This window comes from Melospiza melodia, chromosome 5 (genome assembly GCF_035770615.1).
Source record: "Melospiza melodia melodia isolate bMelMel2 chromosome 5, bMelMel2.pri, whole genome shotgun sequence".
Classification (NCBI taxonomy): domain Eukaryota; kingdom Metazoa; phylum Chordata; class Aves; order Passeriformes; family Passerellidae; genus Melospiza; species Melospiza melodia.
Genome location: NC_086198.1, coordinates 76,171,030 through 76,197,050, shown reverse-complemented (window position 1 = coordinate 76,197,050; position 26,021 = coordinate 76,171,030). Strand labels below are relative to the sequence as shown.

The 26,021-nt window shown below is 38.7% G+C and overlaps 1 protein-coding gene across 1 annotated transcript; it reads right to left on the bottom strand.

The window, feature by feature from the left end:
• Positions 1-213: 213 nt before the first annotated feature.
• On the bottom strand, positions 214-25,872 carry NOP14 (NOP14 nucleolar protein). Its single transcript, XM_063157468.1, has 18 exons — positions 25,392-25,872; positions 23,163-23,297; positions 22,230-22,371; positions 21,538-21,683; positions 20,976-21,113; positions 19,673-19,795; positions 18,416-18,547; positions 16,950-17,259; positions 15,553-15,683; positions 15,263-15,348; positions 13,510-13,645; positions 11,616-11,717; positions 10,678-10,831; positions 5,998-6,157; positions 5,519-5,666; positions 4,479-4,597; positions 3,379-3,534; positions 214-3,028 (listed from the first exon to the last, which is right to left on the bottom strand). Exons 1-18 carry the CDS (start codon positions 25,587-25,589, stop codon positions 2,929-2,931), a joined length of 2,616 nt encoding a protein of 871 aa, XP_063013538.1. The 5' UTR covers positions 25,590-25,872; the 3' UTR covers positions 214-2,928.
• Positions 25,873-26,021: the final 149 nt, after the last annotated feature.

Below are 26,021 nucleotides of genomic sequence, written 5' to 3'. Positions count from 1 at the left end.
CCTGATCATCCTCTTGTCCCAGAACATGTCCTGTCCCAGAAACATTATCATTGTGTCTCTACCCTCTTTCTTCCCTTACTGAGGAATAAAAAGCAGCTGCAAGTGGTATCAAAAATCAGGATCACAGTGCCTCTGTCAGCTCCTCTGTGATTCTAATACCCTGCTGGACAAGTCCTCTGAAGCTACTGCTAAAGTCAGATAAATAAATAGTAGTACTTTTTAACAGTTTATTTGTGCTGTATAGACTGTGACTAAAACTCCAAGCTGAAGGAACCAATTAATAGCATAAAACAGGAAATTAGCTCCTTCAGTACTTCACTCTCAAGTCCTTGACATAAAAATATTTTGTCTAAAAAAAAAAAAATTCCTACTGTGCCAAATGGAAATAAAACAGAAGGTATACTAATCTTCTGAGATTCCTTTGAGGTTTCATAAGATAACTTTTCCAAAATCAGCAAAGCTAACTGAAAATGAATTTTTTAAGTGTGAGTGGATTTCAAGCATAGGAATCTTACCAATTTTTTGCATGAGATGAGTATCTTCCCCACAAGTACTTAGCATCTTGCCTATTTTAACACTTAATAGAAATGCTTTTGCAAACCAAAAAAAGCTGATTATAATCACATATTACTTGCATTACTAGTTACACTGACAGTTTAAAAAAGCCTTCTCCTTCAATGAAGTGCTTTTCTTTTTTAAGGAACAAGACTTGCCTAACAAAGACAGTTTTGTCATTAGACACTAAATGTAAAGGCTGTGTTTTAACTCAGCCCTTCCTAGTTTTAGTCCTGCTTCCATTACAAGTTTAATTTGAAAAAAACCCTCAAACCAACCGACCAACCACAGCAAAAAAACCCCAGCCAAAAAACAGCCCCAAAAACATCAAACCAAAAACTCCAGAGAACAGAACAAAGAAACATTCAAAGCCAGTCCAAAACAACCAAGCCTAACGATTAAATCAAATTAACTGACAGCATGTAAATTTTTCTTCATGAATAGTAGGTAGAGCGTTACAATGTCTCAGGTACCCATTGGCCAAAACACAGATCAGATCTAGGAACAGCATTTGAAATGGAGGGAACTTGGGGGGTTTGTTTTTGTAAAGAACCACGGCCCTTAGTTCATTCTTAATACAGGTCTTATTTTATAGCTTGTCTTTCAGATTGAAATTGAAATGTTAATGTAAAAGGGAATTTCATTTTTCTAACAGTTTCCCATGGAAACATTACAAATTTGTTCAATGCGTAACAACTATTACTGAATTTACCAAATATTAAGTGAATCCCTGACCAGTGAACCTAGTTCAGATTAGCACCCATCAGTAACTATGATGCTTTTTGTCCCATTGCAATGTTGCTTTGCAAATACAGTATAAAAAGAAAGTGTTAGAAGTATTCACTGGCTCTCTTTGAAGAGCAGATGCTTTTCAAAGTCATGCTGGGCAGCTATCAGTGATTAAACATACATGATAAATGAGGTGGAAGAAAGTTAAGGATATCACTGTTCTCTTACGTCAGACAGTTCTGAATACAATGAGGAATTCTAATTAATCACCCTAGATTATTAAGAACTTCAGAGCTGTGCTCAATTCAAAACTTACCAAAAAGATGAATGTTTGTACAGCTTTAACAAAGGACTTTTACTTAAGAGTTGATGCCATTACTCAATACACAATTTAGTATGTCCTGGTACAGACTAATTAAAATGTTACTGTTTAAATTATATTATGATTATGAGAGCTGCCTGCAACTATTCAACATTAAAAAAAGATCATAGAATGTCCTACCAGGACCATCCCCAAGAGTCATACCATGTGCCCAAGAATTTCTTGAACTCTGTCAGGCCTGGTGCTGCAACCACTTCCTAGGGGAGATGTTTCAGATCAACCTTTTCCTATTATTCAAACTACCCCAGACAAAACTTCAGGCCATTCCCTGAGTGCTGTCACTGTCAACACAGAGAAAAGTGTCAGAAGTGCCTGCCCCTCCCTTCCCCTCACAAGGAAGGTGTAACTGCAGTGGGGTCTCTCCTTGTTCTCTTTTCCAGGCTGAACAGACCAAGTGCCCTCAGCCACTCCTCACATGGACTTCCCCTCAAGGCCCTTCATCCACCTTTGTTCACTCTCTTGTAGCTTTTATATCCAGCACTCGAGGTGAGGCTGCCCCAGCCCCGAGCAGAGCAGGACAATCCCTCCCTTGCCCAGCTGGCCATGCTGGGCCTGATGTCCCCAGCACAGGGATGTCCCTCCTGACTGGTGGGCACTGCTGGCTCATGTTCCACTCTGCACTGCCCAGGAGCCCCATGGCACTGCTCTCCAGCCTCTCATTCCCCAGGCTGTCTGTACATCCAGGGTTGCTCCATCCCAGGTGCAGAATCCAGCACTTGCCCTTGTGAACTTCACATGGTTGGTGAATGTCAAAATCTCTCTGCAGGGTCTCTCTGCCTTTGAGGGGGTCAGCAGCTCCTCCCAGTTCAGTGTCTTCTGCAGAACTACTCAGTGTAGCTTCAAGTCCTGTGTCCAAGTCCTTGATGAAGCTGTTGAAGAGAACTGACCCTGAAATGGAACCTCACTACTGACCTGTCACCAGCTTGAAGTAACAGAAGGTTTCTGACGTAGAATTTGTGTGTGTGTGTGTATAGTTCAAATTGGGTGTGTGTGATCAGGTTTTAGGTTCAGAATTCTGATTATTTGTCCAAATGTTCTCATTAAAATAAAACAGAAGCATGCCACGTACAAAAGTGTTATTTTTATTTTCCTTATGAAAAGTTGTGGATTTTCCTAATAAGCAGGTTCATTTTTTTCAAACAGATCCAATGATGTTTTCTCCTCAAAAGGAATGCATCCAAAAAATGCACTTAAAATCTGTTGAAAAGTCATGATTGGGGTGTTTTATATAGCAGTAAGCTTCCTGCTGTAGATAGTCCCAATTAATTCTTCCATTTTTTCCTTTTCATTGCTTTCCATTCACCTTCCTGTGTAGCAAGGCTACCAAGAAGCTCTTTCACTTTTCTTTTTCTGGCTGCATCTCTGTAAAACAAACAATCAACACATAAAATATTTCAGAAAGATTATATTATGGAAAATCAGTATACTTAGAGAATAATTATTAATTCATAAAAAGTCCCACAATTCTTTAATTTCACCAAAACACCATTTAAATAAAAACATTTTGCATCCTCTTAAACTAGAGAAAAGAAACCACAAAGTTGAAAACACTTTAAATTATCTCAATTAGAAATGTTTGCTTTTCCTCAAATTGTCCCATTTTACTTAAGTTTAGTATGGTTGATCATTTATGTCAGTCCTGGCACACAGCAAAGAGATGAACACACAGCAGGACAAGCCCCAGAGTGGTGCTGAGCCAAAGGCTACATTACCTCTCCATGATTTCTGACAGCTGCATCCTAGCCAGGTACTGGTTATCTTTCCGAATCTCACGGATGGCTCCTTTAAGTTCACGTTTGTGCCTCCGGATCAGCTGCTTCCTTTCTTGCTCCTTCTTGCTGCCTGCCTGCTTTCTTCCAAACTCTAAGCTGAAATAAGAATGTATGTATAAGCACAGAACACCTTAAACCCACAACTTTTTCATATTTATAAGGAGAGGTTTGTATGAAAATTAACTCAGTATTTTAATTCCTGCATACTATATGGCTAAGTTGCAAAATAACAAGTTGCTCAATGAACATACTGGACAAACACTCACCAGACCTTCTAACTGCACTTCATCATCATGCCAGTGGCCACACTTCAATTCCCCATATGCAGCCTGCAGTTTGAACAGACTAAAAAACCTAGACTAGAAGAATGGAAGACATCTGGAGAAAGATGGAACCTCCCCATACATCTTGCATTTTTGCAGACCATCTCAGCAGATGCATTTTACAGAAGTCTGCATCAATTACTTGGGGATAAGTGTGTATGGCAGAGCAAAGCTGTCCTCTTCAATTATTACAATAAATAAAAGTAGACACTTTGTGCCCATGTAGATAACCAATATGGGTAAATAAATCAGCAGCCAATATAATGCAGATTTCCTAAATCAGAACACTGTTCTATTATCTACAAAACTAAATGAGTGTTTTTGACCATCTACCTTTGACCATCATATATTACATATACATTAGGAACTACTCACTCTTATTCTTCTGACTTGAGTGCCTGACAGAGCATTCAGTAAAGCACCTGACCAGATAATAACAATCTAATCATCTTGAATTTTGTTAATTTACAATTCATTATATGGGCAAGAGTTGACTTTAGTGCTATTTTTCCTACAAGATAATATTTGTTCTTAAAACTCCTTTTCTTTTTTTTCTTTCCCTCCCTACCACACAAGTAGATGTCCCCTTGTGAATTATACACAAAATCTAGCAGAAAAACAGTTGTTTAGTGTCCTGCTTTCCAAATCCATTCTAGCTTGCTAGAAATCTTAAGGCTTAAATGCACCTTTCCTTTGCATCCAGTCTTCTTTACTTACACTTTCACAATTTTAGGAGTATACTGTTTCAATGGCACTGGCTTCTTTTTCTCACATACCAGTGGGATATAGTGTTTTACTTTGTTCTCCAGCTCTTTCAGAGCACTGTGATACCATTCCTGAAAATGCAGAACAAATTACAATTGTAAAAGCATATCAAAGCCACCATAAATCAAAAGCTATTGTAAACTGAATCAACAGTAATGCTCTCCCCATGTATTTTTTTCCTGGGTTAAGTCACAGCTACTCATTAGGACACTGCTAACACTGACATGCTATAATCCAAGTTGGATGACTATTAAAAGCCTTTGGAAATCTATTAAAGTGGTATAATGAACAATAAGAAAGGTCTGCCTGCTGGTAGTTTCACTTAACAGAGGAAGAAGCAAGACTAAAGGCAGTTTAACTCAGACTCTTCTTTTCATGGTAATTTTAACAATGACAGGTTTTTTTTTATTTTGATGGCAGAAAACATAGGCCATTTGCCTTCATCTAAGTAATAAAACTTTGTTCTCTAAGGACATTTTACAATGCTTCTTTGAGGAAAAGATGATTTTGCTACATTCATAAGAGACAGATTAAAAATCTGAATCTCATTTCTAGAAAATCAGCAACTGTCCAAGGTAAGGTACTGACCAGGCATATTTATGTTCATTTTACCTATATAGTTATAAGTTTTACCTCCCCAGTTTGGTACATGTATTTATTTTACCAAGGTCTTACAGATTCACTATAAAAGTACAAGAGCAACCAGATATCCATATTACTCTTATAAATTATGTCACTCGTGGAATGCTACATGATTACAAGCCAAGTACTGTTCTCTTCATTTAGATAGGCAATACAATGGAAAAATACCTTTTCTAAATATTCTCTGTTCTTTTGTTTTTTCCACAGGAATATCAAAATGCCTGAACTTTGAAAAAATTAATGCTTATACTTGTTTTTTTGGGGTTTTTTTTGTTTATGCAGAGATGAAGATCACAGAATTTATTAATAAAAAAACCATATTGATTATTTAAATCCTGAGGAATACATACCTGCATTTTTTCAGGATATTCATTAACTGGCATATGTTTTGTAAGGAGTATTCTGACAGGATGCATTATTTCATGGAATGATGGTAAAGATTCATAGAGAGCTGCACATTTTTTAATAAGGTCGAAACATAGGGCTAGACATGATAACCTGTTAATGCACAAAAAATTAACAATTTCAGATGCAAAAACTGCAATGGATTTTCAAATAAAATCAACCAAATTAATTAAATTTGTACTGTTAGAAGAATCCATTAAGATTGCTTGGCAGAACCAGTTACAACTGGAAATAGTTGTTAATTAAGACTAAAAACTTCTCTCTCCTAAGCAAATACCAAAAGAATTCCATCAGCAACAAATCTTTATGTCAGTGCACTGAACACAGAACTATCCTCTACTCTTGTTTTTACTTCTAAAGAGCACTGTCACTGACATGACACAACAGATGATTTGGTATTTTCTGTTCTGCACTTCTTACATACCTGGTATGATTTATCTCTGTTCTGCTGGCTTCCTTTAATCTAGTCACAATACTCAATGGCACATTTTGCTTCTCCCAGCTTTTCAGATCCTCCTTATCACACACCAACAGCAATTCTAGATTTTTCCCCACTGGTGTAAATGGATGCACTACAGTATAGCCTAAAAAACCAAGAACAGTCATTAAACAAGGTCACTTCCACGCATTCCTTCTGAAGAAAAACAGCCAACTCATTTTACATTTTTAATTGTACTACCTTTAAAAATATTTCTATCTGTATTAAACTTTTCTAAAACAATGGAAAACACTGGAGCATGGGGACACAGGTCAGTGCTCTAGTCACTCTGCCCAAGTCACAGAACCCAAAGGCAGGGACTGGGAGAACCAAGCACTGTCCACTGTAGAAGGTCAGGCTTGAGACTAAGGAACCTGAAATGTGCTCAGCTCCCTGGGACCTTAGACATCTGAGGGTCCTGAGGGAACTGCAAGACAAAGCTGCTAAACCACTTTCATATTTGAAAAGCTGTAGTTCCCAGTGACTGGAAAAAGGGGGGAAAAAAATCCTCATTTTTAAAACAGGAAAGAGAAGAGATCCAGTGAACTACAAGTTGATCAGCCTCATCTCTGTGCCTAGCAAGGTTGTGGAGCAGATCCTCCAAGAAAGCACGACAAAACACATGCAAAACACAGAGGTCCTCAGTGACAGTCACCATGCTTCAATGAGGGCAAGGTGTGCCTGACAAGTTTGGTGGCCTTCTATGACAGGATTACAGTGTTGATGGGTAAGGAAAGAGCAACTGACATCATATACCCCGATTTGTACAAAACATTTGAGACTGTCCTGAACAACATCCTTGTCTCTAAACTGGAGAGGCATGAATTTGACAGGTGTATGACTCAGTAATAAGCAATTATCTGGATGGTCACAGCCACAATTGTGGCCAACGGCTCCATGTCTGGATGGAGATCAGTTATGAGGAGGGCCCATGAGGGGTCTGTCCTAGGACCAGTGTTACTGAACATCTTGGCTGGGGACACAGACAATGGGACTGAGTGCACCCTCAGCAAGCCTGCAGGGGACACCAGGGTGAGTGTGTGCTTGATGTCCTTCCTGTCCCCCTCTACAGGAAGGGGATGCCACCCAGAGGGACCCTGGCTTCAGAGGTGGGGCGACACGAATCTCATGCAGTTCAATAAGACAAACTGCGAGGTGAGTAGGGGCAATGTGAGTAGGGGCAATCCTACACATGGATACAGACTGGAGTGGACTAAGAGCAGCTTTGCAGAGGACTTGGGGTATTGGTGGATGGGAACCTGAATTCTGAGCTGCCAATGTGCCCCTGCAGCCCAGAAAGCCAATGCATCCTGGGCTGCAACAAAAGCTCAGCAGGTCGAGGGAGGGGATTCTTCTCCTTTACTTCACTGCCATGAGATTCCACTTGAAGGAATGTGTTCAGCTCTGAGGTCCCCAGAGAAGGACACAAACCTGGCTCAAGAGCATCCAGAGGAAGATCATGAAGATGACCAGAGCACTTCCCATTCGAGCTGGCGCTGTTCAGCCTAGAGAAGAGAAGGCCCTGAGGAGACCTTACAGGAACCTTCCGGTATTTAAATGAGGCCCACAGGAAAGATATATCTTCTTTATCAGGAAATGTAGTCATAAGATGAGGGGTAACAGTTTAAAACTAACAAAGGATAGATTTACACTTGATAAAAGAAGAAACTCTTCACTATGAGAATGGTGAGACACTGGACTACAGGCCACCCAGAGAAGTTGTGGATGCCCCAGCCCTGGAATTGTTCAAGACCAGGTTGGATAAGGCTTTGAGCAACTTGGTCTAGTGAAAGAAATCCCTGCTCATGGCAGGGGGGGTTAGAATTAGATGGTCTTTGAAGTCTCTTTCAACTCAAGTCATTCTGTGATTCTTTGACTCATTCAGTGGATGGGGAAAGTTAAGACATGTCAGTTCACATTTGCCCTGTGGGAAAGAGGATGCACAGTTAAACTGCAGGTGTGATCCAGGATGGAGCACTGGATGTTCGTAAGAGGACTGGGCAGGTACAGGGTTTCCCATGGGGTCACAAGCAGAAGGCTTGGCCAGAAGGTGGTCATGGGGCACAGTGAGCTGGAGCAGGGAGAGCTGCTCCACAGCTACAGAGCCTCCCTCCCCTGAGAGCCCACAGCAGGGCCCTCAGACACACTGTAAGGGCCTCTCCACTCCAGCTGAGGGGTTTGAAACAGGAGGAGCATGGAACACACTGGAGCAGGGCATAGGGAAAACACTAAAGGTTCCCTATGCACACATCACAAGCTGATCTGTGAAACTACTTATACAGCAACATGAAAGAAGCATCTGAGGAATTTCTTGGCTAAGGGACAAAATAATTTGCATTCTTGGTGCTGGACCTTGGGGGTCTTTTTCCCCTGTTTCTTTTCCTTATGTCCTGCAAGCTTGCAGTGGAATTGACTTCAAAACTTTTTCAAACTTTAGGTTCAGATTATTTAAATGCTCTACAACCTGTATATGGCTCTTCATAGACAGGTCAGAAGACAGTATATTTAAATAAAGATTTTTAAGGTTTGAGACCCAAAGTTGTAAGAGATCATGACACACACAGGCTTATGCAAGATCAGGAACTAAGATATGTGAGCTTTATTATCTGCTTTACTTGTGAGAGGATAGCAGATCTCATTAACAATTCAATTGGCTAAAGCTATCAACCATGACAACTCCTTCCCACTCACTCCACCTACAACTTTTCTTTTTTAAGGTAATAGTTTTTACTCTAAATCAGACTGTATTTCAGTCTCTTATGAAGCTCCATTCCATATATCTTTCTCATGTGAGAAACTTACAGATGAAGAGAATGAAACTAAAACATTAAGAGTTTATGTGCTGACTCTACTTAATGTTAAAATTGAACCCTGAGAATTTTTTTGGTGTGACAGTGCATCAACATTCCAGAGCTCCATGTCTACTTATTTTAAAATATTCTCTGTTGATAGCTTAACCATCACAACTACCAGAAAAACTTCCACCATGAATATTTAAAAACATAACTGGATACCTTGGGAACTTCAAAACATCAACACTGACTGGAAAGTTCTCAAAGAGAACACTGGACCTCTTATGTATCTTTTACTGAGGTTTTCCTCAGTAAAAGGAAATGGTGTTTCCTAACAGAAATCAACACCATGCAAATTCATTAACAGAAATACAAAGAAATATTTTAAACTAGGTAACAATTGATCAATGATTACCATTAAAAATTTTTCAAGTACCTTATCTAATTTTGCAGAGTCCTGTATTTTAACTTTACCAAAACTCTCTGCAGATCAAATATTCCTAATATACACAAAGGAGAGAATACTTTTAGTACTATGTAACCCGCCCACTCCATAACCTCTTCCCACCTCCTTCTAAGGGCTCAGCTGTTGGTGTTCTGAGAATCCAGGGCTTAGCTCTGATGCAGCCCAGCTGTGTAACCTTGGCTCACACTTCAGAGGAAACTGCTAAGCTGTGAGAAGCAGCTAGGGAAAGGTCTGTGGAGTACAGCCATGCCTGATAATAAAACTGCAGTGATAGGTTTGTTGAGAAAAGGCATCAGTAGTAGCTCAAAAATTCAAAATGGGGGGAAAAAAAAAGGCAGCATGAAAAGGCAAAAAGTCCTGAAGGGAAAGGAAGGGAGCTGCCTGCTAAAGTACTGGAATACTGACAGAAGCTAAACCTTCCTCAGCAGACTGATGACTATTTAGAGAACAGACTCTTAAGGATCTTATCAAGAGGTATAAGCATACTAATAGTGTGTAGTTCATTCATTCCCAGATACCTTGTGAGTTTATCAAATAATTCCAATTTTCACTTGGTAATATCCTGCCTGTGGAGTCTCCTCCTGCATGCTGTGCCCAGACAGAAATATTAACACATGAATTAGTTACTATGCTCTGACAAAACTCCTCAAAAGTAAATTAGTGTCACTGAACTGGTCAACAAAAAGAGCTCCAGAACCAGAACTTTAAAGACAGAAACTAATAAAAGAAAAAAAACTGAAGAGAGACTGGCAAAATATATAAAAAAAAATGCTGACATAGGGATCACACTGAAAACATAATTTTGTTATCTCTGTTGTCTGTGCAAATTGCCAAGTTTACACAATTATTTTACTAATCTTGCTTGTGGGGACAGCTGCCCTCTATTACAGTACTACAAATCCATGTTAAATAAGGAAAAACACCAGCTTTATGATATACATCTCTCATTTAGGTGATATGGCTAGCAGCTGAAGATTAAGGGTATCTGCAGCATGAGGGGCTGCCTCACTGTGAGCTTACAGGGTACTCATCAGGAATCCATTAGGAACTCTGAATTTCAGAACACAGTCCAATCACACAGTCTGTTTAGAATGACAACACTGCACAAATACTGCACTGTGGCCAACATGAGTTCATTTCCTTTAATAACTTCAGTCCTTTCCTTCCTGCCAACAACACGAGAGAATCTAATTCATAACAAGATGCCCAAGAATCAAGGTTGTGTTTGGCTGAATTTGCAGATTTTGGCCTTTTGTTCAAAACCAATGTAATCAGTGTGAAATATTTGTATTTAAAAAATTTAAAAGATGAACCCCAATACTAAAATGGACTCTAAATGAAATACTCATTTACTCTAAACAAACTCACCCTGGGCCTGGCTTTTGGGTAGAGAGATGTGAAGTACTCCAAGAAGGAAATTGATGAGTTCTGGTACAAATCTTCTGGAGAGAGATACATATTCCAGGAACAAGCAGCATATAAACAACCCTTTAATAACATCTTGCAATGTTGTAATGCGACACTAAAAGAAATAAAAAGAACAAAATATTCCTAATTAAAAGTTTACATATCACAAATACAGAATCTCCCAAAAAGAGGAATTATTAACTACATTATAAGCATTTGAAATTTATAAAATTACAGCCTTTGATCTTTGAGGAGAACCACACTGGCTTTCCCTGGTCCTTAACTGAAGAGTATCTGCAGAACTGAGTAACAGGTTTATCAGAACTCATTTAGCCACTAGAAGGTGCTAAAGCACAACCAATAAATCCTTCAGAAATGAATCAGTGAAATAGAAGGCTCTGGGCAACTTGGCAGCAATTGAGCAATTAGCCAAGACTTTTGAAACATAAACAGGATATGAGGACAGAAGAATAAGGACATATTTTAACTCAAAGCATTGCATTAGGTACATTTTCAAGGAAAACAAATACTGCAAACTTTTAAGTAAAAAACCTCCCAAGTATGAAGAAATGCAATATATGGAAAAGAAACCACTAATGAATGATTTCAGATTGTATTCAGTCTGTTCCATTAGCCCCATGTAATTTACCATAGAAGGAATTACTTTGTGACAGCTTGAAAAATTGAAGAGATATGGTTTTGTGAGTTGGACTATAGCCTGCAAGGGTGTTTTCCTCTTCAGCCCTTGTTCCAATTACTATGTGTGGCTATACCAAACATAAAGCTGCCTTTGCAATACACTTCCACTATATACATTAATACTAACATACATATTGGGAGTCTGAGGAAGAAATAATATATGTATAATAGAATCCTGAGGTACAACATCACAGACGTACCTTAGTAAGCAGCTGACTCATGTATATAAAAGCAGGTGTTACAACTGGGTGCCAGAAGTCAGAAGTTGGAAACAGCAGAGATACAATTTTCAAATAAATAAGCTGATTGCACATAAAACAGAATAAGGCAAAATATAGTTAAGACATTATTCCCAGGATCTTGACTTTATACATATGTAACTTTTGAATGAAGAACTACTACAGAGTAGTAAAAAAAACTACTATAAACATAATTTTCAGAAATCTGGTATGATGTACATGACTCATTTATTGAGACACCTGTTGAAGCTAGATGAGAAAAAGGAATATCCATTATGAGACATTCATTATAGGTCTAATATTGGATTGAGGCAGCTGAAAGAACAACTAAGAAGGAACTCTGCCTCCCAACCCCCTTTACTCCATGAGAACCCCATCTGATCCCCTACAGCTCACCACAGTCACCGACTCTCACACAAACACTGGACCTGTGACACCTTTCAACCAGTCCTCAACACAGACAATGAAGTGACCAGAGTCCTCAGGCACTGACACATGCCAACAAACAGTTGCAGCCAAAAGAGCTAACCAGTGATTAGGTACATTTTTATTGAAGGGGATTTGAGTGACCTGTCAAGATCATATGGAAATTAAACATCAGCTGCAAGGTAATTATGAAAATTATTTAAGTGGATATTTACACAGTAAACCAGATGGAAGTTAAGTTTCATTGCTTCCTCTCTGCTGCTCCTCAATTGTGAGCAAATACTCTCCTGAAGTGTTTTGGTTACTAAATATTCTGAATTGCAGGCCAAAATAACAGCAGGCATATGAAAAGCCTACTAAGACAGCTGATCTATGGAATACTCATTCAAACAAGTGCTTTGGGAGTATAAAGTGATATAATTTCCACTTTAAAAGATAATGATGGCCTGCAACCTGGCAAAGTCCAGTGAAGGGAATGAAAGCCAGAACTGTGACTGGTGTTCTAAGTGTGACAGTGACAAATTAAAAATAAAGTTAAAAGCTCTTGACAATACATTTCCTGCAAACCCCAAATATCCTGAACAAAGACTCTTCAAAACAACTCAATACATCTTCCAAGCTGTAAGAACCAAGGCTTCAGTCCATTTTCCTTCAATAGTCTAATTATTCCATTAGGCAGCAGCAATTCATCAAGCTGATAGAAAACAAGTAGCTCCCTCTGAATTCGATTTATGGTTTGTCTTTGAAACTTTACTACAACTTAAAAATACTAATTTTCCTATGCTCTCTTCTTGAATTCTCCAAGAGCCATTTACTTAGACACTGTAAAAGGAATCTGTTCACATTTAACATGGCAAGTGAAAATGGGCTACTACCAATACAACAAGGAAAGAAATTCTTTCCAAGCCACTAATTTGGCCATTATCATATATAAAGTACTAAAAAATGTTGCAATTTTATATCCATAATCTTTTCTTAGATTGTTTTTTTTGTTTGGGGTTTGTTTGGTTGGGGTTTTTTTTAACCCAAGAGATATTGCACTTCTATGGAGCACATTTTTTAAACATTTGTACTTAACACAATTAAAGAAGTCACACTTCTTTCTAAAACTACCAATTTAAGATTCATCAGGAAAAGAAACAGTGTTCTGCTATGAAGACCGGATAGACAATTTTAATCACCTTATTAATTCCACAGTCACACTTTTATTCTGATCAATGTGTGTGTGTGTTGTTTGTTTCTTGGGGGGGGGTGGGGGGGTGTTTTTGTTGTTGTGGGGGTTTTTGTTACAACTTACCTCCAGAAAGAAAATTTAAAGTAAAGGCCTAGAAAATCACAGATGCTGATATTTCACTACATAATGTCATTCTGCACTTATTACCACTCTCAGTAATGCAAAGAGATAATCCCAGCAAAGTGGATTTGTTACCGTGTCTAAGGCTGGAAGTGTTGCACGGCCTTTGACTTCAATTACTTCCTCCAGATCGTGTGCAGCGTCTCGAAGGATGAACCTGATACTGTCACTGGCTGCCTCAGGAAACATCTGGCAAAGATTGTACAGCGGCCTATTAACAAGAAATTTAAGTCATAATCAAGTAATGCCACTGATGTTAATAAAAAATTGATTTTTAAGCACCCATAGGAAGATTTCTTGTGTTCCATCTGTATTGTAACAATGACAAATTGCCTGCAACAAATGTTTCTTTTTTAGAATATAAATTATTATTGTAATACTTTAGCTTACAGAGGCATGTATTTTTCATTTGGCCTTCTGATCTGAGAATCTCTGAGTTGTAGGTTTCTAAATCTTAGATGAAAAATAATTTTAAACTTTAAAATACACTCTTAAATCATTTGCTATGGTTATGATGTATCCTTCTGAATCTCCTGACTTTAGATATTACTTCAGTGAAGTATGCTGGTTTATACTAGACAGCCCACTATTCTAAACACTCTTAGGCAATATTAAACAACATGTAAGGCAGCAATGTGGTTAGCAAAATTATTACTGCAAACAAGAAAAAAAAACCCAAACACAAAGTTAGATCAGCTCCTGGCCTATGCTTAGTGCCTACAGGCATATGCAGTCTGGAGCCTGAATCTGTTTGGCCTCCCAGCATTTTTCAGTGAAATTTGTCTGCAGAGATATTAATGTATCCCAGTTCTAAAAGACAATCAAAACATATTTACTCTTTGGTACAAACCATGTGGGACAGTATCAATGGGTGAGAGCGCTTCCTGATGAATGCAACAGAGCAACGAATGCTAATATTGCACGGAACAGATTTTGAAAAACTTACTGACTTTAGCAGGAAATAAAAAAAAATATGCTGAAAACTACATAAAAATAACTTGAAAGAAACCTGCCTATCCTGGAAAGTCAAGATAAGAACCACAGACCAATTTTGTTTGGAAGGGACCTTTGGAGATCATCTCATGCAGCCCCCTGGTCAAAGCATGGTTAACTTCAAAGCTGGATCAGGTTGCTCACAGCTTTGTTAAGTTTTCTCCATCTTCACAGCTTCTCTGGGAAGCTTATTTTAATGTTCAGTACCTTTTCTGAGAAGATTTTTTTTCTTTCAATCTAATTGCAATTTCCCTTGCTGCAGCCCTTGCCCACTGACTCTTGTCCTTCACTGTACACCTCAGAGACAATCTTGGCTCTCTCCTCACAGCCTAACTGCCCGTCAGATACTTGACAACAGCACTGCCAAACTGACAACTTCCTGCAAAGTGTTTAGCTGGAACTTCCATATGAGCTCACTGCAGCACTTTAATTCCATTTTCATCTAGCTCTCTCAGTGAATTCACAGAGCTAAAGCCCATGGAAAAGACAGAGATTGCAACAGAAACTGCACAGTGTCTGCAAAGCTTAAAATCCTGTAACAGCTGTCTAAAGAGCCTCCTAGACAGGATTTTCATGCATATATGGTATTACTTATCCACTACCCACAAAAAGCACCTTGCAGATCAAAAAATACGTTCTGAGGTTTTGAAAATCTCTTGGTACAATTAATAGATCAAGTAATATGTGAAACAAAGTTAAAACAAAGTCTAAGAGTTACCAGCTGCCCACAAGTTCTACAGGGTATTTGAAACAAGCAACAAGCTAAATGCTTTACTCTAGGTAGCTTTTCTCTTTAAACCTGAAGGAGCAAAAGTCCATAGGATTTAATACTCACAGGACCAGTTTGTCAATTGTTCTGAGCTCTGGTAAATCCAGAGTTGCCAACTCTCCAATATATTCCAAAAGGAAGCCAAACAATTTCTGCAAGAAATATGTTAAAATTATTAAGTTTCTTTCATTGTACATATTCTTGAACAGTGATACATACTTAGAATATGAAGATTATCATGTTAATTCTACTGTTACTCACAACATAGAAGCATGTATATTTTATACTGCTCCCTAAATACTTACTAAAACTTACTCTGGAATTAGAAGTTATTTTAAACATAAAACAAAACATACTTCCAACTTTGCTTTGTTTCCCACTGCAAGGCTTGGATGATTGCATTTCTGAATCCTCTCCAGTATAATAAGCTGTTGTTCTATTGTTCTTCCAGCCAATAAAGACTTAAATGTCTCGTAGGACTCAGGAACTAGAAAACAAAAACAGAAATTGACCACACAAAAATCTCAAACTTTACATCTTTAATTCAAGTGAATATGCAACAAATTTCCAATCTGAAAATTATATTGTTCAGAAAGAAAGACACCGGAAATGTTTTAAATAATTAACTTTTAAACACCAATACTCTATTAGCATGTATGTAGAATTATTCCTATGAACACAAGTCAGAAAATAACATGTTTTTCAAAGCTTAAAACCCAAGTCATCCTCTACCATGCAAGCTGAGCAGCACAACTATGTTGACACAGAGAAGAATTAAACCTAAACACACATTCAACCAAAAATTTCCAATAATAGTTACCTTTCTGTTTAATTCACACCCAATTAGCTTTTGCATGAAGAATATTAAGAAAAGTAAAAATATGGCCACAAATAGAAAATTATTTTAAAAAACCAAATTCCCCAACTACCCTGGCATATAATTAGTTTTTTACAGAATTCAACATACTAGAAGACATCCTAACTAGCTGTGGTTTTTTGAGTTATTTTACTATGACTTCTTTCTGGTTAAAGCAAATCCTGAATGCAATTCAAAAGGCTTTGTGCACTAAGTCATCTTCTTTGGATGGAAAAACACAAGCACTTAAGGAAGTTGTTTGAAAGGTTGTTTAATCTTGCAACAGATACTTTTGTTCAAGAAATCTACATAGGACAATAGTTAGATGAATTATGTACTTAAAATGAATTAATGAATGTTTTGTGTACTACTTGAAATATGTCTCCTCCTTCCTGCTAGGCACGGACCCAAAACCAGTCAAACTCTGAGTGTCTCTACAGTAACTCAATGTCACATCACAGGGATTAAACTTTAGAATCTTGTCTCTCCAAGCATCTTCTGAGAAAAATGTCTGTCCAAACACCAGAGAAACTGTAAGTATAAATCACAGAATACTGTTCTGGCTTCTCTTAGGTAAAACAGTAGCACTATGGATTGGATAAGATGGTTGCCTTAAGAAAGGAACTGGTATTTTTATTTTAATGCCCTGTTTTTATCTTCCAATTCTGATGCTGCTCAGAGGCACAGAAAGTGCTCTGGGATGAAACAGATCTGTTTCATCCAAGCACAATTAGGTTTGCTCACTAGAAAGAGCAGTTACTGGCTGCTCTTTGAATAGTAGAAGACAACTAAGAAGCAAAATTTCATTAATGAATATAAGACCTACAGGGCTGAGAAACGGACTGGTTGTTACAAACCCCTGACAACAAAGGATCCCTGCATCAGTCCTCTGCTTACCAGCAAATGTATAGGGAAGCTCTGATTTGGCAGCTTCTCTCTTTGGATCTAATTTCTCCACATTCTGTGATTCATTTTCATTTGCCTCATGTTTCTTCTCTTCTTTGTTCTCTGCAGCTTCTCCTTCACTCTCAAGATCAGATTCAAGATCAGAGTGGCCATCTGCAGCAGCATCCTCCTCATCTTCACTTGCAGATTCTTCTTGACTTTCCTCTTCATCCTCATTATCTCCTTCCTCTCCTTCCTCCTCTTCTTCTTCCTCTCCCTCCTCCCCTTTCTCCTCCTCATTTTCAATATTAATTTTTCCATCCTGTCCATAGAGAAAACAAGCTAGTTAAAATAATGTTAAAGGGGTAGCACCTCAACACAATCACCATGCAAAGTTATCTTAAATTTGCATCAAGAGAATTTGAGCCTTTCTACCCTGACCAGGCAGTGAATGCCAGCAGTGCCAGCCAATAAAGGACATTAGGGAGAGAACATACATACAGATATAAAAAATGTAGGGTATTTCAAGGGGCTGGAAGAAATTGGAAGAATAGATAGTATATGGGGAATATAAGAAACCACACAGAAGGAAAACTAGTAGATTATACAAAAAAAGACTTCAACATCAATTACAGAAACATTCTTAGTATAAAAATATGTTGCTTCTATGTGTTAAAATAGCATATCAGATACATATTTGGTCTCATCCTGATTTTATTAATCATCAGTTTAAATTCACATTCCCAATTGGTATTGTCCCCTTCAGGGAGAGCAGAGGTTCCCTTGTTACTTGTGTATGAGAAGACAGAATCAGCACACACGTGCACCACAGTCAGGGTGACTGGTAATATCAGCTTTAAGGTTATGTTGCTCTGCCACCTTAATCAAAGACATGTCAGAAATCTACTCATCTTCAGACTGAAATTCAGTGAAAGCTCAATCAATACAGTGAAAATTAAAAAAAAATAAATCCCAAATCAAAACCAGAAATGCCAGAGAGCCTCATCTTCAACCCAGCAGGACAGTGGCAGGGAGGCTACTCTAAACAGCAAGAATACAGTCAGGAGACATGACACAGAGACTTGACACTTGCAATACCACACAGAACACGGCACTCAGTTCTGAGCCTTCAAATACAATAAAGGTATTGATAAACTGCAGTAAATTCAGTAGAAAGCCACCAAGACTACTGGGGGCTGGGGTACCTGCTCTGTGAGGAGAGGCATACCTGGGCATATTTAGCCTGGATATTAAAAAATCCTCCTCACAGTAAGGGCAGTCAGTGCACAACTCTCTGAGCAGCCTCCGTTCTTGGAGATTTTCCAAGAACAGATTGGATCTGAGTAAACTGGTGATTTCATAGCTGATCCTGCTCTGAGCAGGAGGTTAAATGAAATGTCTCCACAGAGTTCACTTGCCAACTGTTCTTCCTAATCTTCTTTACAGACCTCTGAAAATTCATACATTTTAAACCTTACCTTGTAAGACAATAAACGTCTGTCATCTTTGTCCAGGATAAAGCCATCAGCTAGATCATCAGCTGACACGTGGCTGGGTCTCTTTTGATTTGCCTCTTCATCTATGCCACGCATGCGACGCAATCGATCTGCCTGTGTTTCACAAGGAATACCACACCCAGACGTGAGACATTGACATCAATCAGGTAACCACATCAAAACAGAGCTCTCAAATACTACAGCCAGGAAAACACAAGGAAAAACCAGTTAATTTGGATTACTCAAAGAGTTGGTGTAAAGAAAAAACCCAGCACTTGAGAAATTATGGGCAAAAGCTGAGAATACCTTTTTTTTTGCAGGGAGTACAGTTTGGTAAGAGCACACAGTCAATTGCATTAGCTTATTTAAAAGGCTTTTAAACTGGGTTAACCAGAAGCATTGTGTCCTCTTATTCTAAAATTTGTCTCTTTTGCTTATGAGAATCATTATTAGAAAATAAAAGCTTCTAAAGTGTTTCAGGATTCTGCAGCATTTACCTGTTCCATGTGTGTGTAACAAGCTTGTAGTGAACACAACCATATCCTAAGATTTTTGGGAAATGGACTGAGCATCAAACTCTAAGATGGTAAGAGTAGAAAATGAAGTATCTCTCTGTTCTACTATTAGATATTGAGCTGCTCTGATGTAATCTGCAGGTACTGAATTCCCTACAGTCTTAAATGTGCTCCTAGTATACCAAAACAAAATGAAAGAAAAAAAAGATTGAAACATTTACCAATTATTCCATCTTCCTGTAAGACTCAGCACTCCAGGTAACAGAAATAGCATGCAACATTTCCAAGACAGTCACATCCCTCTGCAAAGCAAAGCTATGCTCATGCTACCACTGAAAGGCTCTTGCAACTACAGAAGAGAGCAATAAATGACTTGCCCAGTGTACTAATTTAACTGCTGTGCAACACGATACTCCACTCACTTAGGAGCCCCTCTCAACCCTGAATAATTTAAAACATTTAAAGGCAAATCAAAGTAACATTACATTTTTATTGAAGGAAGATTGACTCATTTCATAAACCTCAACAGTCACATACTAGGCCTATGGGGTTTTTTTGGTTGTATTAATATCAGATTACAAACACAAAACAGAAGATTTCCTGAATTCACCCTCTGACGAATTGCAGTTTAGTACAGCCACTTACAATCTAAGGTCAAGGAATGAATTTAAGCAGTCATTCCCAAAAGACAGGCCCCAAACAATCTCAGCCATAAATGGTATACCTCGAGCTTCTGGAGTCTGGCCTGCTCCTCTTTGGCCAATTCTTCTTCTGTCTTCAGCTTTTCTGAAGGTTTTGCTTTCATCTCAAATCCAAGTTCTCGAACAATGATATCGTATTCATCAGGCTAAAGAAATATTTATGCAATTGTTTATTATCTTAAGTTTCATTATTCTGCTTTGCAGCCGTCCCTCTGCCAGACTAACAGCTAAGAAATCAGACTGTTAAGATAAAAAGAAAAGACTGCTTCCAAAGCAAGCTGCAAAAACACTCAGCTCAGAATTAAGATAAGGAATGGTAAGAATAGTTGAAGAGAAATTCTCCTGGAATTTCCCTTTTCCTTACTTAAATTAGTCACAACTGAAAAACTTGAAAAGAGTATCTTAAAAAATAAATAACTGGATTACATATTACTTTAAAAACCCTCAAAACACAGCCAGAATTAATAAATTAATAATTTACATTTCACTTTACACTGTCACATGAGATAAGCCTTTCCTAGTTCCACTACATAGAAGTCTAGCTTAAAGAAAATAAAAGGGATGCTGCTATTCAATGATCTTCAACATGTCATGGAGCAACTTAAACCCAAAAATCAATACACCAAAAAATGAACTTTTGGCCCAGTATCTTCTGTTGTACTTTGAGATCAGTTTTAATGCAAGTACTAGTTAACTGATGCTATAAAATCTGGATTCTACTGCAAAATAATAAATGGAAATTCATGATGTTCTGCAAGAAAATACACATTTCTAGAAGAAAAATAAAAAGCCCAACAGAACGCCTATTCTTACACTTGAAAGTTTATTTCCCTTAGTACAGAATACAAATGATAGAAAAAGCATGAGACCATATGATATCTATTCAAAGTAAATTATTGTCATTCCCGTTTTGAAAGAGACAGAGCCCAGTTTCAACTAGGAAATGTCTATTGTCAAGTACTAGCTCTTTCATCAAAGGAACACTCCAAAGGCACTCAAAATAAGTCAGTGTCCCCAACAATTTTAATTCTCCAAGAAAATTTATTTGTCCTACAAATAAGCTGCAGTCAAGAGTATTGTTACAGCCTGCAATCTGTCTCTCACTTGATAATTAAAGAAAACCAAACTAATTAAAATCAGAGAAATCACACAAATCCCTATATTCCTCCAACTATCAGATTGTTCTAGAACTGCTGCACTCCTTCAATGTGAATAGCAGCAAACATTTTGTTTCATGAAGTTATAACCTGGCCTTATAGTTCAGCCACTATAAGTCAGAACTACAAGTTATTAGAACCAAGGAAATCAGTGTAATTAAAACCTCACCTTGGGCTTTTCTACTTCCTTGTCCTTCCTCTCTGACTTTGGGGCTTTGCGGGCAATAAGGGTTTGGATCTCCTTCCAGTCTTTGTCAAGTTTTTCTGTCAGTTCTAAGGCACTTTCTCTCCGGGTTTGCCTCTCTTGCTAGAAAAAGAAAACAAAAACAAATGCAGCAGTTATGTTCAGATGGACATGACATAGCATTTACAACTTAAAACTAAAACACACTTAACATTCATTTAACAAATGAATTCTTTCAAATATTTAACATTTTGAAGCTGCAAACATTCTTTGTGGAAGAAGTATAGAGCCATGCTGGATGGTACAAGGGTTGCATTCAGAAAACAGGTGTGAACACAAGGGGAGATTTGGGGAGATACAAAACAATGGCAGATACATAAATTATATCTAAAATGCCTACAAAGTCAGACTTCATTCAAGGAGCTTGGACTGCTCTCAGACAGCTTCCTCATTTGTTTGCTATGCCACTATTTTTCTATTCTACAAATACAGGGATGGTGACAGCTTCTCAATCATGCTCATTTATACTTCAGGGCTAAAAACTCACCTTTTCTTGTTTAGATTTGGCTATCATCTCTTCAATCAGTTCTTTCCTAGACTTCGGCTTTTCCTCTTCTTCGTCTTGCTGCTCACTTGATACTTTTTTACGAAGGAGGCCTCCACCCCCTCCAAAGTGAGCAGCAGTTAATTCAGCTAGGGGAAAAAAAAGCAGGATGTTAATCATTCAAATCCACACATGACTGCAAAACTGCTGCTGGGACAGTATCTCCCTATTCTCTGAGAATGGGAGCAAGTTTGACTATTGAACCAATCAATCATGCATTAGTCTCATCCCTATGAGAATGGCCATACCAAAAGAGATTATGTCAGACACAATTTACACTGACAGACTCTTGGGATGAGGTAGGATCATGGTTTTGCCCTGTGTTTATCCAAAAGGGAGGTCTAAAGATGCAAGAAAGCACCCAGAAAACTCATATTTTAGATTCTGGCCAAAGGGCTCAAAATCCAGGTACCTGTTTATGCTGAAAAGCTCACAGAGTAAAGAAGCCTGTCAGTCCCACTTAACCCCTGCTAAAACCCAGAGAACTGGTCTGTGTGTGACTAAGAAGTTATCAAATCTGTTTTACACATTCCAACCAAGAACATTCTCTCTCACTGAGAGACAGTACTGAACAAATGATGTACACATTTAGCAGTAATGAAATTACCAGTGAAACACCAGCTGGCACTTCTCACCTGAAAGTGTTCCTCTTTCTTCTGTGTCACTGTCACTATCAACAATATCATTTAGTTTTTCAATTTCTGCCAAAGATTGGCCATAGTGAGTCAATTCCTCATCTTCATTAAGATTATAGATATTCTTCTTTCCATAATTTTGCTAAGAACAGAAAAACAAACCAATGAAATAGCAAAAGATCTTTAGTTCCTAAGCAACAAAATAACACAGCCTTTAGTTTCAGTGCTAGTTGAGGAGATTCTTATTCCAGTGTTTTGCTGGAATTTAACTGGAATAAGAGCATTGTCAGACCAGTATTTTCATTCAAATACATTTCAAGTGAGAGAGTGTCATGTCTCTCTCACACTAATGTACAAATTGACTAATCCAAAAAACCTAGAGAAGCTGAAGTTTTATTTGTGTATCAGCAACATCAATTTTTAACTACTGCACTTCAGGCCTAATGAAACAGATTTCAACCTATAAAAATTACACTGCTTAACTCTGGAGACTGAGTATGATGGGGCAGAGAGGATAGTACTGCACATTCAGTTCACAGCACAGAATGACAGCAAGTCACAGAGTTCTGCCCAGCTACTGAATATACTTGATGGTGAGTGACCACCTTTTCCTAATTTAACTCCTAAAACAAAGCAGTCAAAAAACCAACTAATCAATGAATCTGCTTATAACTAGCTTTCGTGCATGTCAGTGCTCAAAGAAACCTCTGCTTCAAACAGCTGCCTGGCAAAACCAAATAGATTTAATGAAAAAATTTCTATTTCCATGAAAAATTCCTTTTTTGTAGGTTCTAAACCCATAAAATAAAAAATCAAGCATTACCCTGCAAAAGCCTCTATTAAGGGGGACTCCCAACTAAAAATTCAAGTGTGCCTTGTGGCTTTGTGTTTGGCTTTCTTTTGTTTGTGTTTTCCTTCTTTAAAATCATTTACCTGTCTTTCCAGAGTGAATCGCCTGATCATCTTTTCCTCAGGAGTGATTTTGGTGTTGTATTCACCAAAACGTTTATCTTTGAACACATTTGTCTTTTCTCTCTCTTTATATTCTTTCAGCAATGTTTGATTGCGCTGGAAGGAAAAAGACAAAAGGAGATAAAATTCAAAGAACAGAGCAACTACTTCCAAAAGTAAAAGACTCCACAGTGAACATAATACTCTTTATATTGCCATCATATCATAAATAATAACTTAGCAGAATGCAATGAAAGAGAAGGAAAAATTAAGATGAAGAAAAGATGGGAACCTCATACAGATTAGGTTCTCTTATAAGCACCCAAGGGAAGATAAGATGTTACACCATATCTCACCTTTATTTTATCACATTCAAAACCTGTGCATTTACACTGCAGAATTCTGACATGTCTCAAGCTTAGTAAACAAAGAATAACATATTAAAGAAAGCAAAAAAAGCCAGCAAAACTCAGCTGAACTTTTTTTGGTCATTTCATCTAAGACATAAAAGCCTCAAGTGGATCCACACATCTATCCCTGTGTCTCTGTTCAGTGTGGGGAAGTCAAGCATCAAGTGAGTAAAAAGAAGCTTATCACACACCTGTACAAGGTACTTACTGTGTGCTCTACTTTTGGGACAGGTAAGGAGACAGGTTTACTTTCCAACGCATAATTAATGACAAATATCTGATTTATCTTATTATTAAATAAAACCCCAAATCCTAAAATGTTCATGCATTCATGAAGTTTTCTAAAATCTTGACTAATAGTAACAAAATCTGGAAGCTAATTTATAATTTCATGCTGAAGATATTATACAGTTTCTAAAGAAAAAAAAAATGTTGGCTGTGTTTAGGCCAAGAAATATCCATTTTTATTTAAAACACATTAACTGAGTCTTACAGAAAGATACTGTGCCATTCATATTACCAGAACCTCACAAAGTGCTGCACTAAAGGAAAAGGCTGGGTTTCCTACTCCTACTCCTTCCTACTCTGCAGCCTCACTGAGCATTCACAATTTTCATATGCTGCTGTAAATGACACTAAAACTCAGATTCCATCAAATATTGTGCCAGTTCTACCTTCTATTTACTTCTTACAGGGACCACTATACATATTGTAATGTGCAATATGTACATATTTATAATGTATAATGTTCATTTATACTGTCTCTACAGCTGAGACACTCTATATGAACATTAATACCTCTTAATAAGTTGGATATCAAAAAGCATTTCTGTGCTTTTTTTTTTGTACTCAATTATTTGATTACTTCTCCTATTGATAAAAAAGAAAATACTTAATCACAGTACACATAACATGATAAAATATCTCTTTGTTTTCACTGCATTTGCCCTTCCAGTAAGTGCTTTAAATTCTGTTCAACAACAGCATGCATGTAACATGTCAGAGAATCTCTGGGACATACTTTCAAACTGCCTTTTTTCAGCTTTAACTTAACCTTCTCTGCTGGTTTGTGTGAGGTGACAGACCACTAAGAAGTCCTGTGTTTCACCCAAGAATAAGGCAGGCTGCTGGAATCCCAGATACATTTTATGACACACTCTCCCTTATGCATCACAGATTTTGGTCAGGTAGCTACTGATGGCAATAGAAAAAGAGGCATTCTGAAAATGGTACAAGGGTTGACGATAAAAAATTTACTCTTCTTAAGTGGTATGGTCATTCTTATGACAGCAGGGAACAGATCATTACATCCCAACATAGTTCTACAACACGACAATTCAAGCTGTGCACAAAAAATGACCTGCATTTACTTCCCCTATCGACAGTAGTTTCTTTGTAGCTACACATTTCTCACTGTATCCCGACCTCAGTGCTCTTTCAATATTTCACTATTATACCACCATTACAACATTATCAAGAAGCTGAACATCCTAGAACGACCAGAACCGAGCAACGCCATGAACACTGACTCCGGGCGAGTACTTACTGATAACACGTGCCACTGTACTGTGGACGTGGGTAACTTGAGAAGAGAGCCATTCCCACCAAGCAATAAGGCAGAGCTGTACTCCTGAGCCCTGGGGTTTGCACTGGCCGGAGCCATCCCCGAGCACTGAGAGGGGACCGGCCACTGCTGCTGCGACAACAGCGCTGGGCGCTCATTGCGCCTGGGAGGGCTCCAGCCTTATCATCTCCCACATCAATACACCATTCTCCCTCCGTGCTTTGCATGTCCTCTTACCTTCTTGATGGCCTTGGACCGTGAGACACCCGGCAGCCCCACATCATTTTTGGTCTTCCTCCCCAGGATGTCAAACTTCTGCCTGTTGACTTTCACCTCAAAGGGGTTGCTCTTGACCACGGCCATGGCCGATTTCACGGGGCCCTTTGCAGTGGAGGGCACTGACGCCTTTTTCTTCCGCTTCGTCGCCTTCCCCATCTCTGCTCCGGCTGCCCGTGGGGACGCGGGGGGAGGCAGCGGCTCTGCCCTCAGTACGCGGGGCCAAGACAGGAGGTGCAGACTGGGAGAGCAAAATGGCGCCGGGGGTCGCAGAACCCCCCGAATTTCCCCTTGGCCTGACCCCGGCCCTCAGCCACAGCTCCGTGAGAGCCGGAGGGGAGAGGAGCGGAGGAGAGGAAGGAGAAGGGAGAAGAGAGAGCAGCACAGCCCGAGCGCGCCCCTCACCCCGCCACATCCAGCACTACCACATGCGCACCAGCAGCTGGCCAACTCTCGCGAGAGCGCTGCCCTAGTACCGCGATATTTACCGCCCTGCTCCCCGCCCGCTTTGGGCCGAGGCTGGGGAAGGTCTGACGCACTACATATCCCAGCAGGCCTACGAGGCATCGCGCGCGCGTGTCCCCAGCGCAC

Bases quoted from the DNA above. Each gene is read 5' to 3' on its own strand.
- NOP14 (XM_063157468.1), bottom strand. From the start codon at position 25,589: ATGGGGAAGGCGACGAAGCGGAAGAAAAAGGCGTCAGTGCCCTCCACT. The intron at 23,298-25,391 runs GTAAGAGGACAT...TTTTCCTTCCAG, and splicing joins GGTCCAAGGCCATCAAGAAG to CGCAATCAAACATTGCTGAA. The intron at 18,548-19,672 runs GTATACCATTTA...TGTGAAACACAG, and splicing joins CCAGACTCCAGAAGCTCGAG to GCAGATCGATTGCGTCGCAT.